The sequence below is a fragment of the Diadema antillarum genome, unplaced genomic scaffold, assembly GCF_040938485.1.
Source record: "Diadema antillarum isolate AM-2024a unplaced genomic scaffold, OU_Dant_1.0 scf00000114, whole genome shotgun sequence".
NCBI classification, from domain to species: domain Eukaryota; kingdom Metazoa; phylum Echinodermata; class Echinoidea; order Diadematoida; family Diadematidae; genus Diadema; species Diadema antillarum.
This window is the reverse complement of record NW_027271003.1, coordinates 2282276-2299427: the sequence shown is the minus strand read 5'-3', so window position 1 is coordinate 2299427 and position 17152 is coordinate 2282276. Positions and strand designations below refer to the sequence as shown.

The 17152-nt window shown below is 37.4% G+C and overlaps 1 protein-coding gene across 1 annotated transcript in view; it reads left to right on the top strand.

The window, feature by feature from the left end:
• The first annotated feature begins 5623 nt into the window (after window positions 1-5623).
• Window positions 5624-17152, top strand: part of LOC139719728 (inositol polyphosphate 5-phosphatase OCRL-like) — a 45702-nt gene continuing 34173 nt past the window's right edge. The window contains exons 1-2 of the mRNA XM_071631120.1: window positions 5624-5988; window positions 13470-13567. Of these exons, the coding sequence (XP_071487221.1) occupies window positions 5926-5988; window positions 13470-13567 (161 nt within the window). The 5' untranslated portion in view covers window positions 5624-5925. The remainder of the gene's footprint in view (window positions 5989-13469; window positions 13568-17152) is intronic.

The following is a 17152-nucleotide window of genomic DNA, read 5'->3' as shown; positions in this document are numbered from 1 at the left end:
GGAAGTCGTTTTGAGCCTTTTAATATTTTGACGCGCGCAAACGCGCGCGTAATGATGACCTGGGTAACTAGCGTTTAAAATGTAAGATAGAGCGTGACCTGAACTTTATGTCCACCGAAAATGATACAGAAATGATATCTAGTTATGAAGTTATGATCGATCATGTGACAAGGTCCGAAAATCACAAAATGGCGCCTAGATGACGTCATAGATATGTTACTGTCATGAAAACCTTATTGTGGCTAGATATTGTTATGAGACATGTTGACTGAAAATGTTATGTTATTCCGTAATGTCATTGTTGAGATATTGACGACACAAAATGTGGCAGAAAGAAAGAAGAATAAAAAAAAAGAGAAATTTTGACAATCACAATAGGTGATACGCTGATAGCGTATCACCTAACAACATCCCTGAAAAGTACCCTTTTACTGTGGAAATGCCCACTTCAATCCACATTCACATGCCAAAGTGGTATATGTGTCCCATGAACAACAACCTACTGTGCAGCTGGCAATTTTCAGTTGTTGTGTGAAACGCTGTTTGACAAGTATGCCTGTAGTCACAAATATCATTAATTGTGTGAATGCAACTTTGCATGTGAAGCTAGGCACACTAAAATTGTATCTAGAAAGGTAATGTGCTAACTGTTTATCCCAGTGACCAACGTTGTTTACTTCCTCATTCCTCGCAGATTGATTGTTTGTTTGTTTGTTTGTTTTCTTGCCTGTCTGTGTGAGGCTTGTTTGTTTGTTTGTCATTCCTCCGGGGGGGGGGGGGGGGGGGGGGGTATAGGAAAGAATCCTCTCTATTAAATACAATAAAAGAAATACATTGTGCATCATACAACATTAAAAAACAACTACAGATCACATTACAAATGAAGACCTGAATATAAGAACGACCCAAGTCCAATTTTTGGCCAAATTCAGTTTGACATGCCTGGGAAATTGTAGCTTATGCATGGACTCATCTTGTGTAGGTTTTTATGATAAATCCTAATTACCCCCGGAAGTGCCTGAAATGAATGAGTTAAATCTTATATGAATATAAGAATGAAGGACTTGGGTCATTCTTACATTCATATTATAGCGCCCTCTCTCATTGTCTCATCTCTATATAGCAGAATATCATGTATATTATTCAAAAGAACGACCCAAGTCCATATGATTCAAAGGACGGCCCAAGTCCATCACACAAAATGACCTCTCCACAATTAATGTAAATGTTAATTGTCATAATAATATATGTTCTAATTTGTATGTCCAATGTTGCCTTCCCATCACAGTTAAATAGAATATTATTGGATAAATAAAAAAAGATATGAAGTTTTTTTAAGTTTACTCGAAATGGTCTTCCATGGACTTGGGCCGTTGTTATATTCAGATACCGTACTCAAATACATGTCACTTTACATTGGTGATTTCAAGTTACATGTACCATGTACATGTAGGTGCTAGTGCCAGTGCTGCCCCCCTCCAGAAAAAAAAATAATAATAATAATGTTATACACGACCCCTGGCATGTCAAATTTTATGAACATCTCTTGTTTGTGCAGTTTTGAAGTATGAGGTATCTCTATCAATCTGTGCTTGTGATTATGCTCAAGCCAGCAAAGCCAACATTAAAGGGAAGATAAACCCCAAGAGCAATGTGGATTGAGTGAAAGCAGCAGCATTAGTAGAACACATCAGTGAAAGTTTGAACAAAATCGGACAATCGATGCAAAAAGTTATGAATTTTTAAAGTTTTGGTGTTAGAACCGCTGGATGAGGAGACTACTAGAGGTTATGACGTATGAGTGGACAACAATACCAAGAAAATATAAAGAAAATACTACAAAAATCCATTTTTCATGAGAATTACAAATTCCATCAACTTGATATTTACATATGTTAAGGGTAGCAATTATTCCCCCTGCTTTCTGAAAGCGGTTGGTTCATTGCTCTTTCATAATTCTAGAAAAGTGAATTTTTGTTGAATTTCCTTTATATTTTCTTTGTATTGTTGTCCACTCATACGTCATATCCCCTAGTAGTCTCCTCATCCAGCGGTTCCAACACCAAAACTTTAACAATTCATAACTTTTGCATCGATTGTCCGATTTTCCTCAAACTTTCACTGATGTGTTCTACTAATTTTGCTGCTTTCACTCAATCCACATTGCTCTTTGGGTTTACCTTCCCTTTAACATTGTGCAGAGTTAAACTTAAAAGCCACTAGCTAGATGGAGAAACTTTTGAAAACAGACCAGACATCTTCTTCTTCTTTTTTTTCCCCCTGTCAAAATAGCACATTGCCAATTCAAATGTACAAGTATGCCATTCAGGAGCAATTTACACTGTACAAACCTGTACAAATTGTATGTTCACCATTCGATGTGTGTAAACATGTGAATTATTGAATGCTCTGGTCTGCAGTGAATTATGAATTTTTCATGATTTTGCTTATTGGTAGTAGTGCTACCGTTTCATTGCTGGTAAACTTTGACATTTGGGAGTACTTTCTAAGATTATGAACAATTAGATGCAAATATCATACAGTTGTAGAATACGTGTAGATCTACGAAGACATGCAGTGTAGACTTTGGTAAGCTCTTGACTTTACTGTGGAAAGAACAAACAAGAAACAAACAAAAACAAACAAACAAATTTTTATAAAGATATATGCGCACAAGCAAAAATGACTAACAATTCCCTAAGATACAATACATGGTACCAAAATAACACAGCGTATTGACTGTGTGTTTGCTCATGTTGTTTACATCCTTCTGTATCTTGGATGATTTCATGAAAATTTAATTGAGCTGTCAATGTACAATCTAGTTCCAGTGCTTAATCCAGACTTCTACGAGTACAACTTTGCATATTTTATTCTCTATATACAGTGCACTCCCATTGTAACGAACACGGTTATAATGCAATTCCAGTTGCAACAAAGTAGAAATTCAGGCTGCAACATTATCCACTCGCTGTATTTGTATTGTTTATTTGTTTGGTTATAATGAAATTTTGATATAATGAAAGAAAACTGCTGGTCCGGAGGACTTCGTTATAACAGGAGTCCGCTGTACAATATTTAGATGCATACACTGTTTGGACACAGTCTAAACATTTAAAAGCACTGTGATTTCCTGACTTGGTTTTTGCAGTTATAGGCAATTCCGACATTGAGTTGAGGGTACAGCATGTCATCATAATGTAAAGTTCATGGGATTCCAAAATCAGTGTAAGCTACACTCCATTTCCTGTGCTCCTTTGTAGCCTGTGATGTCATGGAACTAGATAGACCTGTACAATTGTATAATGTATTGCACTAGGAACCCAGTACTGAGGTAAAATCCTTACCTTTTCTGAAGCCGTCCAAATATGGTGATCTGGTTTCAATTAGCCTGATGCCCAGTACGGGAGAGCTTGTTGTGTAATATTGGTTGCGTGATTCACTGAATATACATTAGATTGTGTCAAGTGTGGAAAATTTGAACCAAAACAATGTTAATGAAATTTCTCTGTTGTTCAGTCTGATTTAAAGCTGGTGGTGCAAATCTCCCAGTTTGAAGCTCAAATTCTGTTACAAGATGGAGCCTTGTCTCATTGTAAATGATAGTTTTACGCTATGATGAATACCTGTAGGTCAGATTCAGGTAAAAATTATCTGGGTTACATAAAGGTTAAATTAATATACACTGTACAAAATAGTAAAAACAATGCAGACATTTACAGACCAGTGTACATGTACAGTGTATGTTTACATGGTACACTTGTCATATGCACAGCTGTGCATTGGCATTAATTTATTGATCTCCAGTGTATAGGCTGTACTTTGTGTTAACTCCAACATTTACCGGTACTTGGTTGAGAGGTGGTGTCCTTTAAGAGCAAGACAAATCAACAAACAACAGAAACCTTAAAGTGGAATGGTGTAGTTTTGGTTGAGATGGGGATTCAGATTTGAAGGTGATATACATTGTAATTAGAAACATCACGTATGAAATGTTTTTAAAAAATACAATACAAGGAGTTAAAAGTTTATTTGATGAAAATTAGTGTTGAAATGGCCAAGTTATCCAAAAATTAGGAGTTTGTAGTAAAATGTGAGACTCACCTTTTATTACAACCACTTTGTTTTACTTGGTTTTGGGGTATAAGTATCTCAGCCATTTTAAAACCAAGTTTCATCCAATAAATGTTTGATTACTTTTAAAATTGTGTGCACTAAGTGGTTTCTGTCAATTATCTTGCAAAAAGCTAAAACCTGAATCCCCATCTCAACCAAAACTATGGGCTTGTACCATCCTTTTAAGCAGGAAAGTTTTATAGGTCAAAAATCACAATGTGAAAGTGAGCTCTTCAGTGCCTCTTCTAGACACGTTAGCATGTTTTCTCTCACACAGATGTTCAAAGAAAAAAAAAATACACAGTACATTTGTACAGCTGATGGTGTACATGTACTCTGCATGTACAAATTGTACAACATACAATATTGTAGCTAATAGTGTGTGACTCTGCAAAGGTGTGCAAGTTTTATTCTGCACTTCAGCTACATGTACTTGTATGTACACTGTACATGCATCACATCTCAAACTCACGTTGTCATGATCAAAAACACACAAGAGGAAGGATGATGGTGTTGTTTAGAAAAATTTCCCAAACCAATCTTTTCTTTCTTTCTTTCTTTCTTTCTTTACTAATACAAAGTAAAGCTGAATCTGTGGTGGTATGCTCTGTGTTCAGTATTTGACTATTATTTCTAATCATTTGTCTATTGTGACATACATTGCAAATGCACACCAAACCTATTGTTTGATGAAAAGTTTTGTTTTTGTATCCTTTTTTTCTTTTCAGTTGGCGCATCATAATCGCTGCAGGGTTCTCCCGCCAGCTTCGGTGTATGTGAGGGAGGAAATGAATGGTTTGACCGAACTGTCTTGCAGGGTAAATATTTTGAGCAGCGGATCAAGCGGCAGATTAACTTGTCACCTTCCTATCCGCACACCAGCGTTCAGCAGAAGGGGACTGCTGTTGCCGTAGCTGGGTGATCCGTTGGGAAGTCGTTGGATGAGCTGCTAACCGTCTACGGCGATCTGACTGAATTGAGCTAGCGGAATCACAGGAATAACCTCTCCGACAACCCTTCTCAACAGCCAACTTCTTGTCAGCAACTTCTCTGTTCTGTCTCCGTTGACCCCCCCCCCCCTCCCCCCCCCCCCCCCCCCAAAAAAAAAAAAAAAAGAGAAGAAGATAGAGGTGCAAAAAAGGGCAAAGTGTGATAGTTTAGTCACACACATGTGCTCACAGGACGAGGGTTTGACTTTTAAAGCCAGCCCACAATTACGGAGAATCATGCCAGGGCGCACAACGTGTGCGGCACATGAGTCAGACTCAGAGTAGGGCTGTGTGTGGAGGTGTTTGACATCAACTTCCCCGCCCGCCTGCCTCATTCCCGACCTTCTTTGAAGCCACTTCGCTAGAAAACCTTCGACTGTGCCAGACACTGTAGTGCACAACTCTTGACTTCCCATTGGTGTCGGACAGACTCTACGGCTTATTGCACATATTGTGTACAAACTGTAGACTCATTCAAGCTATATACTTTTTGTGTGCATACGTACAGGTTTGTACAATGTTTTTATGGATGAATACAACACTTTCTGTGACAACTGTAAAAGATTAGAAGGAGGATTTCCAACATTGGGTGCTAAGGACCAGTGAAATATAGTACTGCAAACCTTGCTTGGATTGTATTCTGTGTGATAGAAATACCAGGAGGGCGACCACATTGATTTAGGACATCGTGAAGGTGCGTTCAAATTCGACGCAAGGGGTAAGTGCATCGCCAAGCGATGGTAGATGGCGCTATTCTGAAGTGATCTTTATCACCAGCAAGAATCATCGAGAAATCCTTGGGAGTCTACATTCTGGCACGATGGAAATTAAAGTGGCTGTGCAAGAGAAGCTGAACACCAGTGCTGGGGAGCAATGTATCGACATATCCTTTTTGCCCTTTAAAATTGAAGGAGTTCAGTTTTCGTCTCTAAAAATGATGATGTGATGTGTGTGAATGATGACATTTTCAATGTGAATTTTAAAGTGAGGAATAGAGAGAACATCTGTAAACCTTCGTTGGAATTAATGTAACATTAGAATGTTTCTGCAGACTTTCTATGTTTGTGGAAAAGAGGGTCTATGTATTTCATATTTTTGTTTAACCCGTTGAGGATGGACTGATTTTGCTACAAGTGTACAACACGCATTTCCCATAGACACCTGCCTGAGTATACTCGGGACTCTTCCTCAACAGGTTTACAATGTAATTCTGTTGTGTAATCTGTACAGTCTATCAAATCAAAATTGGTCTTGAAGTTTTAAAACTAGCTGGCAGATTATAGAAAGCACTCTGTTTAAATTTCCTCTTCACACTAACTACATATTGACTACTAGTACTAAAAAAACTCTAAAATCATTGTCACACACACACACACACACACACACACACACATTCTTGCAGTAATAATATCATGGGACTCGGCACCCAAAGAGATTTACATTAGTGAGGGATTTGTTACTGTTGATAGTGATTTCTGAGGATTGTATTTTATAATGCTATTTTTGAGACATTTTCTGTGGAGAAACAGAATTCCAGCTTTAAACATTCAGGCAGACAGAAAAATGAAATGATGAATGAGCATGAAATACAATGTTTTGATTGGAAGTTTCTGTACATGTTCCTTGTAGGTGTGACAGCATGTAGAGTCATAGGATACTCAGACATTTTAAAAGAGAAAAATGATTGATGAAAGCGTCACATTAAATTTTTATTGCAAGCACTTGAGAAAACTACCTGGGTACAGTAGTCCAAAATGAGGTTATCTGTGAAGCAGAGTTGTTGCTGGATGATCTTTTGTTTTGCATGCTCCGCAGTTTTCTCCATCAAATTATAAGTATCGGTTATGCTCTCAAACTCAAAACCAGAGGAAACTTCACGGGTATGTTCAGCTCACTGAAAGTGAAACGCTATATTGCTTTGGTACTGGGACCCATTATGTACATGGTATATATGTTTTACTGCAGATTTGATTACTTCAACGTCCAAAAGTGACATACTTGTACATTTATGATGTACAGTTTTTTGTGCAGTGCTCACGACTGTGCATTCACTGTGTACCATGTGGTACGCCATCTATGGGATCACACTTACATGTAATTGAAAAGAACAACAAACAGTGATATAGTGGCAATCGTCAGTAAGTGTATTTAAGGACATCCCATGAAATCTTGAACATCAGTTTTTCTACTTCCTCGCATTTTTCATCGATATTATTTGAGTTAGAAACACCATTCACAAAGTTCAGTATGAATGAAGTGAAAACAAAAAGGTTGTCAAAATTGTATTAAACATGCTTGTACATCAAATGGGAACATTACAACAACTGTAACAACAAATCATTTCACCAGAAATCATGGCCCACACACATTGTATGATGTGCTTTATTACACAATACATGTACAGTGTACAGTCAAACCTGTCTACAGGGGCAACCTAAGGGAGACAAAAACGTGCCCATTATAGATAAGTAACTGAGATATCTGTAGACTGATTCTTTAACATGCTTTTTCTCTCGAAGCGAATTGTTTTTAGTGGTGGTATACGGCAGGTGGGCCGCCATAGACAGGTGGTTGCTAAGACAATTTGAAAGAGATAGACAATATCACTATAAAATTTCGTGCACGATGTTGGCAGACATTATCCTTCAACCATGCAAATTTCTTGACTTTTGCAGAATGCGACGTGCACAAGTACATGGTTGTCCTACAAATTGTAGCTATTGAAGCATGCCCAGGCTCAATGACAGACAAGTTTCAATTTCATCGATCACTAAGCTGTTTTGAAAAACATCCCTTCATGTCACAGAAACCATACTTCTGTGACTGTAAGCTGATCTATCTTTTCTTATTTTTGTTTTTATTTTAATGTATACATACTGTTATAGTACTATACCAATGGAAGCGTTTCTGGTTATAGAGCAAACTATGCTTTTCATTTCAGCCCAATGTTGTTTAAAGTATACAGTGTAAGATTGTAATTGTTTGTTTCGGTCTCAGAAATTTCAAAAGCCTCTAAACTGCTACATACCCGTAGCTGCTTCTTAAAGTTGACAACACTAATAGGAGAATTATTTCCTGTTTCTCTATCAAGTGGTATAAAATGTGTAAATGATTTCAAATTCTGATTTTGTACTGATTTAATGAATTCGGTGAGTTCCTGTGATTCCTTTGTGGGATAAGATACTCAGAGACCTGTGTACTAATCTGTAGATGATACGAGAATAATACAGTGTAATTACAGCAACAACAACAACAAAATCTGTAGGACTTGATAGGTTAAAGTGTGATCATTAGCCCCATCCCAATGAATTTCACGTAAGTAAGTTTCTGTTTTTAAAAAGATACTAGGAAATCATTAATTTCAAACTCAACATGGGCAATGGGATATGATGTAATCATAACCTTTTCATTAATTCTTAAGATCTCCCAGGTAAATTTTTCTTTTTGTATGATTTTCTGTGGAAAAGAAAAAAAAAACAGAAGGCAATGATTTGATGGCAGTGTTCTTTGTGTGTGTGTGTGTGTGTGTGTGTGTGTGTGTAATTTGGATTTTTTTTTCCCATTTAGACAAAATTGTGACACTGGGATGTTTTACACTTCACCTTTGACCTTTTGCAGGCAATTAGCTTTCATGCAGCTGTTTGGTTTTGTTTTCTTTCATATCAGAAGCTCTTTTGTAGGAAAGAGAAACCAAGTAGAATGCGTTTCAGAGTACAAGAGTCATGTTGGATATCATTTGATACCCTGGTGCTCTGATCTAAATGCCTAGATCTTTGTCATACATTCCAAAACTGGATGCAGCAATTGTACATTATAGGGATGTTATGTGAGTCCAATGCAAGCAGCACAGACGTTCCTTCCTCGCTTCCAGGATTTAGCTTTTACTGTTTACGTTAAAAGGGAAGACGTGCTGGGTATAGATGTTTAGATAGTTGATGCCATGTTGATGTTGCTATATCTGGCTCCTAGCTCATTGAGTAATGTGAGATATTAGAGAGGACGCTACCCTGTATTATGACAACAGTCGTACAATTCTCCTTCTACTTAGTAGATCTTCCACTCGTTGTGTTATTCTAAAGATCACAATGAACATACGACCACTCCAATAGATTTCCAAAGGATAAGTTCTAAAAATCTAGAGACAGAAACAGACATGGAATGATAATTCAAATTCATGAAATTCATTCGTGGAGATGTTTTTTCATTGCAATTGATTGACAAATTGCCCTACATCAACGCAAATAAGCTCTGAATTGATCAGTGTTTTAGTAGTGGCCATGATAAAAGAAATCATGGATGTACGTACTCGAGCAGGATTTGAACCTACAATCTCCGGGCAGGCGTCATCTCCACTAGAGTGCGCTTCCGTCCAACAGCAAGTGTTGGTTGTAATCCTTATACTGTATACACCATATACATATTTTGAGAGTCTAAATTTTCGTGAATCAGGACTTCCCGACAATTTCGCTAGTGGTTAAATTCGCGATCGTGGAGTGCTGTACTGAACAGACGCGTGCGTCACATTCATATCGGCATTTAGTCAATATTTTCGTGTTTTTAGTTCTGCGAATATAAACAATAGCAGCTGACTCGCGAAATTTGCGTAAATTAAAACCTCGCGAAATATTCGGCGTATACAGTAGCATGCCACAGGTACTGCGTAATTATTCAAATTCATGGAGGTCATACAGTACATGTAGGTTTGAATCCTGCTCGAGTGCATACACCCATGATTTCTATAGCTACTACCAAAACACTGATCAATCAGTGCTTATTTACGTCGATGAAGGGCAATTTGTCAATCAATTGCAATGGAATGATGATGTTATAATATTCAACATGTATGAATATAATCTGCATACATGAAATTAAGTTTTATTAAGCCAAAATGTATGATTTGAATCATTGAATTATTTTGTGCCATGGTATGTTGAAATTTAACAAGCCTGAGATAGCACAAGAGAGCATATGAATGATATCTGGAGCCTAATGACCCAAGGGACTTCGCGCACATTATCGAGTTGGAGTCTCCCATTTTCTAGGGGTTCAGGTGGGAGAATCGCCATAGGGCAAGTCCAAGATAACGCGCACGTTACGTATGGGACATTCAGAGACTTTTATGACCTGAAAAATAGTGTTAATGGCCTTTGATCATATTGAACTTCATCATGGTGATTGATATCTAGAAGAAGTATAATCATGTAAAAAATTGAGAAAAATGACCTTGACAATTATATTCTAGAAGAGAAAATATGTGCCGTTACGTATGGGACCAGAAAAATTTTGTTTTTTGGAACATTTTTTTCAACCTCAAAACTCTCTGAAAGTATATCATTCTACAACTTGTAACTCACTGTGATGAAAGTCACAACACTCAAGATTATCACAGGTAAGTTTCATGTCATTAGGCAAAAAGCTCTAATTACAGGTTCTAATTAAAGACAGACATGACGTGTTACGTATGGGACAGTTACGTATGGGACAGTTTGTCCCCCATTCATTTAGTGTGTGAAGAACCATGTTTATGGGTATTTTGCATAATTATTGAAGTAAAATCAGTTGAAACTATTCAAATACTGATCCAGATTGTCAAGGAAACAATATTCCCCAAATATTCACTATCATAATCATATTCAATCATATTTTTATATTTTTATGACCAACCTGGGTATGCATGCCCTTTGTCCCCCATTCGTTTAGTGTGTGGAGAACCATGTTTATGGGTATTTTGCAAAATAATTTTGCAAAATACCCATTTAAACAAATTTTTGCATAATTATTGAGGTGGAATCAGTTGAAATTACTCAAATACTGATCCAGATTGACAAGGGAACAATATTCCTCAGATATTTACCATCATAATCACATTCAATCATATATTTTTTATGACCAACTGAAAAATTGAATAGTTTAAAGTGTTTACTTGCACTGATGAAGGGCAGTTTGCCATTTAGTTTCAATAAAAAAACAACTTGACACAAGAAATATTAAGTTTAATAAATAAGCAATACCTGCTGCGTGGAACCCCTGTGATCGAGTAGATATATGATGTCTGCCTAGCAGTCAGGTCATTGATTCGAGTCACACCTCAGTATGTATACCCATGAATTTTGTTGTGGCTACTACTGAAAACTGAATAAGGACAATTTGTGTATCACTTGCAATAAAAAAAAAAATCATTTTACTTTATTTTTCTTCTATATATATATCACAACCATTTCAAATTGGATCTCCATCACATAAACTTTGAATTCCTCTAGTCTTAGGATTTTATGCTCTTAAGTACTGTAATTCATATAATTGGTTTCCAATCATCTCTTTAAATGTTGAAAATTGAATCCCCATTTCTACAAAAAACTATACCATCCCTTTAATGTTGATTTTTCATTGTGTATTTTGCCATTTTCCCCTCCCCCTTTCTGAAAATTGTTCAGTCAAGTTCATGTATTGTTTCAAGTGTCTATAACTCAAAAAGTAGCTACAATGTTGGGATGCTTTCTTCAGGATGATTGACCATTTGTGTACTGAGAGACCTTCCCAGCTAGCTACATGCATTCACATGCAATATGTATGAGGATGTCCCATACGTAACGCATTTATCCCATACGTAACATTATTTCAATGCCTAATAAAAAATATTTCTTTTACTTTTTTTTTCTTTTTTCTCTGGTATTTAATTTCTTTAAACAATAAATTAGAACTTTCCAAAAGGGCATTAAAATAACCTAAGCAATTTCAGAACAAACCTAAAAAAATGACCTCATTTTGTTACGTATGGGACATCCCATGATAGGACACGAGCTAATTTGCATAATCACTTGCATAATCCCTAAATTTTCATACCAAGTTTAACTATGTGATGAACTTCTTATGTCCACATATTAATCAAATATTATTTGCTTTCCTTTGAATTAATATGAATTTTTATAAATGTCCCATACGTAACGCTGTGTTTCACATTTATGCAAATGAAGCCCTTGAAATTTGCATAAATTTACATAATATCATTATTTCCTTCACGGAAATCAAAACTTCAACTCATAAGCTTCAAAATGATACCAAACATGTCAATATTGAGCAAAGATGAAATTTTGCCTTCTGAGGGGACCTTATCTTGGACTTGCCCCATATCGGAAGGTGCTGGGGGTTGGAGTCTCTGGTAAAGGTACACAAGATGGTGCTACACTCCTGGTATACTACAAGTACATTGTACATACAAGCTAAAATGTGTTTTCGAGGCATTCCTGTACACAACATCGGATGTAATAGCAATCTTGTACAATCCCATTCTGCACATGATTCACCTACAGGTGTATCTCATGACGTAAATCTTACTATAACTGGCACCAGACTGTGTCATAGAATAGATCCATTACCTACTGTTCATACGTGTAGTACATATGGGTTTGTCATGAAAGAAACCTGAACTTTGTATACTCCTTATATTTCTTTGAAGCCACCCTACAGTAGCCCCAAGGGAGCAGAGTTCATTCCCTGGTGTAACCATGGCAACATCATGATGCATTATATAGATAGTGATGTGTGTATTTAACAGGTTGACACAGGCAGCATTTTCAGTTCCACTCTAGTATAACAGCCTAGAATGTTACCGGTACCTATTAAAGCTGAAAGAGTCCAAATTTATGATGAAAATTTAGAAGAGGGCCTCCATTTTTAAAGTTGGTGTGTCACAAGAGGAGAATAGCACTGGTCCTGTTGGAGATCCCGTAAAATGTAACTCAGCTATTGGATCCAGTGTTATTCTTAATTTGAAGTACAATGTATCCATACATTGTACAAGTGCCACAATTTGTAGGTGGTTTTATACAAACATACAAACATTTGCAGATGCTGCAGCAGCTTCTAGCATTTCAAATATGTCATATGTTTGGTTCACTTTCTGCTCTATGTACTTCTGTGCATACACTGTAACTTCTTGATCTTGGGTGCACTGCATTGGTTGGTGTATTGCCAAATGCAGTATGTTGCTACAACCTGTATTTAGCACATTGGGCCAAAGTGTGAAGGTGATTGAACTGCCGATTTGCTTGGAAAATCTTTGCCAAAAGTTTGTTGACATTGCACTGGCAAATATGAACTTTCCAAGAGGTGCCCTCTAGACCCTTTACTACTAGGCAACTTTAAGACTTGAAAACATCCAGTTTATTTGAAAATATGCCATCATATTTGTAAATGGATCATACAACGTATTTTTGCCATATTCATTTCTGTTGCAAAGTACAATGAGTCCACACTACTTTCAGTCCAACAATATTTTTTAGCTTCCGAAAGTACAGATCAGAGCTGGTATTAGATCAACAGCTCAGCTGAATTTTAATTTTCCTTAACCTTTCCTGCGTGCACTACTTGGAAGGAACACTTGTTCCGGACTGGCTACAGGGGAGACGGCTGCTAGCCCTGGTCCACTGCCCCACTGCTGCTCGGGGAATTGGTGAACAGGCGTGAGTATACAACATCTTTCTAGACCCTTTCTCAACCTTTTCAATCTGCCGCCCGCTGTGGCTCCTATAGGATTTTTCAAGACCCAGTTCTAAATCCAATGTGAATCTTTTTTGTTTTATTTATTGCCGGCATCACGGCCGACCGGTTGATAAGCATGATTATAGCAGGGAGCTTGGATCTTTTTCTTCTGTTAAAGGAGAATGATGCCCAAATCCATGCTGTGTGAATTGCCGAGATGCAACAATAATAGTAGAACACAACAGTGTGGGTTTGACGAAAATCAAACAATCCTTTGAAAAGTTATGAATTTTTAAAGTTTTGGTGCAGCTTTCACAAGATGAGAAGACTACAAAAGTCAAAGTTCTGGAACTTCTAATAATGAGAAATAGGTGTAAGACACCCATGAGTAGAAAGAGGGAATTACACTGAGGGTGTTTAAGAAAAATTGCTACAATGTATAAAATGTTGATAGAATGTCATATTACAGATATTATGGCAGTCATGTGATCAATATCCCATGTCTCAACTTGAGGGATAATGGCTTGCAAAATGGTTTATTGGCTTTCTGAGGATCATGACTTTAATATCATTGTTTCAGGGGAAGCCACGTTTGACAGCTTTGAGTGCTCTTTTGGGCAGTGACATGCTGTATACGCCATATATTTCACGAGTCTAGATTTTCGTGAATCAGGACTTCCCGACAATTTCGCGAGTGGTTAATTTCGCGCTTGTGGAGTCCTGTACTGAACAGAGAAATGTACACTTACGTTACATTCATATTGGCATTAGAGTTAATATTTTCAGGTGTTTTTAATTTCGCGAATAGCAGCTGACTCGCGAAATTCGCGAAAATAAAAACCTTGCGAAATATTTGGCGTATACAGTATACTGAATATCTCTTTGTGAATGTTGTTGGGATGACTTGCCCCTTTAAACCTTGTTGAGGATCATACCATGGTGACTGTATAGTAGTAGTAATCCTTAGGTGCTTGTTAGAAGAAAGACTGCCCAAACCGGCAAGTATGGGTGCATGTATCGGGCTGTGAGGGTGCATGGCGGTGTACACAGACTCGTGTGCTTGGATTGACGCCCTATGTCACTTTCGGTAGCCGCTCAAGCAGCCCTGCTAATAGGCCAATTCCTGACGCCAATTTCGCCGAAGGAAAGAATCAGGATTGAGCGGCGAGCGGTAATGATGTCAAACGAGTTTTGAGTGGGAGTTGTTCTTGACGTGATCGCAAACCACAGAATTGCGAAATCTCAGCTGAGGGGTTATTAATAGGCCCAGCTACTCCATTAATGTCTAAGATGGAATTCTGGCCTGACTTCAAATCTGTGTGGGCTTGTCTGCAAAAATCTGAAAAAGTTTAATGAGACTGCAGCACACATAGGAAATATGCAATCTCCCTTGAACTTGCACAGTTCATGTAGAACACTACCCACATCATCTGTGCGTTATATATAATACACAAAGCACTAGGTAGGCTCATGCTCAAAAGGTCATGGGTTCAAACCCCAGGTAAGACACATTATTCTATGCACAGTGCAGGTCTTTGTCACAAGAAGGCCAGACTTGGTTTGCAGACGACACAAAGATGAAAGTCTTTGAGGACAATGAAGGCAATTGCTCTTCCGCATCGTATTTGAGTTTGCTTCAATAAATGCAGGAAAATCAGTCAAAAAGAATGGTTGAGATGTCTTGAAATCAGACCAAGGAAAAGAGAGTCATGAAATCATGAAGTTTTATATGTTTTCATGCATCATTGATACAGGGATGCCAAGTTTTAAAAAAATGTATGAGTGAGATTTTCATGACTCGGCATCTCGGCATGCGAATGTGTGCGCGAGCGAGGATGTGGGAGGGGTTTTTCCCCCCTGTGGCCTCCCAAGGTAGGGATCTTTTTCAATTTTTAGCTCTTAATGGTGCGATCAGGTGCATACTTTAGTGACTATTTTTTACTTATTTTGAAAGACAAAAGGGAAATATACCTTCAATTGCAACTGTCACAATTATCTTTTGAGCTATGCTCATTATTATAGGCCCAAGTTGCAGACTTTGCCCGTTGCGTGAGAAAAATTGGTGCCATGCGTGAGATCTTGAGATGGCCCCTAAATGCTTGAGTCTCACGCAGAATGCGTGAGACTTGGTAGCTCTGTTGATACTGTAAACACTGTTATTTTTTGCGTACAGGTATTTTTGCAAATGAGGAGGTCATAGATGATTTTGCAAGATGATTTCACGAATTGACACGGATGCTAACTTTGTTATGCACTATTGAACCCGAGCGCATGGAGACATTTTCGTATGTTGTTAAATTTGCGATCTAACTGTGATTCACGAAAATAACGAAAATTAAACCCTCGAAAATAACGAAAATTAAACCCTCGAAAATAAAAGCTTAATCCCACAGTATTTAGTATGGCATGCTCTACAATATCCAAATCAGAGTCCTGCAGTGATTTCTACTCTCCACTTTGTACAACATTGTGTACACATGGTGTCTCATAAATGGTGCACCCTTGACATGGGACTTGTGAAAGGCATCAATAGTTTTGCCTATAGAGAGTCAGTGCAAAATCCACTCCACTTGTAAAGGGATTATTTACCATTTGCAGATGAAATAAAAACCCAGCTTCAGTCCTTCAAAATAGTTCTAAAAGGGGAATTAGGGATAGAAACAAATTTGTGATGTAAAAAATAGAATCAGTATAATTAATGTGAAATATTAAACATGTGAACAATGGTTATAATAAAAATGTTTCTAGACTAAACTGTCTACAGTTATGGTTTAGTGGGAAAAACAGTGATATCTCCTTATGTTTTAAGCTTTATTACAAAATTTCTATGTGGTAGGATGTTTTATGATACAACTGACCTACAGATATAACTCTTAAAAAAAATGGAGAAATTTGATCACTGCTCCCAATGGTAAACAATACCTTTAAAATCATACAAAGTTAAACAAGTCAACAGCACAAATTTTATCAAAGATGACATTAAATAAGGAAGTTACATGTACTGCAGTTCAAAGGTAAATGTATCAAAACTGATGTGGGGCATAGCCAGGATAAGTTTATTGAGCTAGTGATGTCATCGCACAACTCACTCTCCCATCAGTCTGGTGATAAATACTCTTGAATCAAAACAGTTTTAGCAACTGCAGCATCATCCCTGCGAAACTCCTATCGCTTGTAATTAGATTGTGCAGTAGAATGTAATGGATATGTTTTGATTTCAGTCACACACATGAAAAGAAGAAATGAACTGAAGTGTAGATGTGCTTGCAAGTTTGTGGGAGACTTGTGAGGTAATGATGTCATTATCTAATCTAATTTGCATAAAAACAACTGTAGTATTTACAGATCTCACTTTTCCTTGGAACAGTTCCTCAACCCCCCTTTATTCTTTAAAAGAGTTTAATGAAGCTGTGCTTCTTTCAGCTGTATTGATTTATACCTCTTTCTTGAAAAATCTAGTGTTCCTTTAATCAATCTTTTATTGATAATCACTCCTGAGGAAAAAGGAAGGATGATACTGCTTGTCTGGTAGTAATAAGAGTAGCAAGCCCCTTACTGGTGAATAC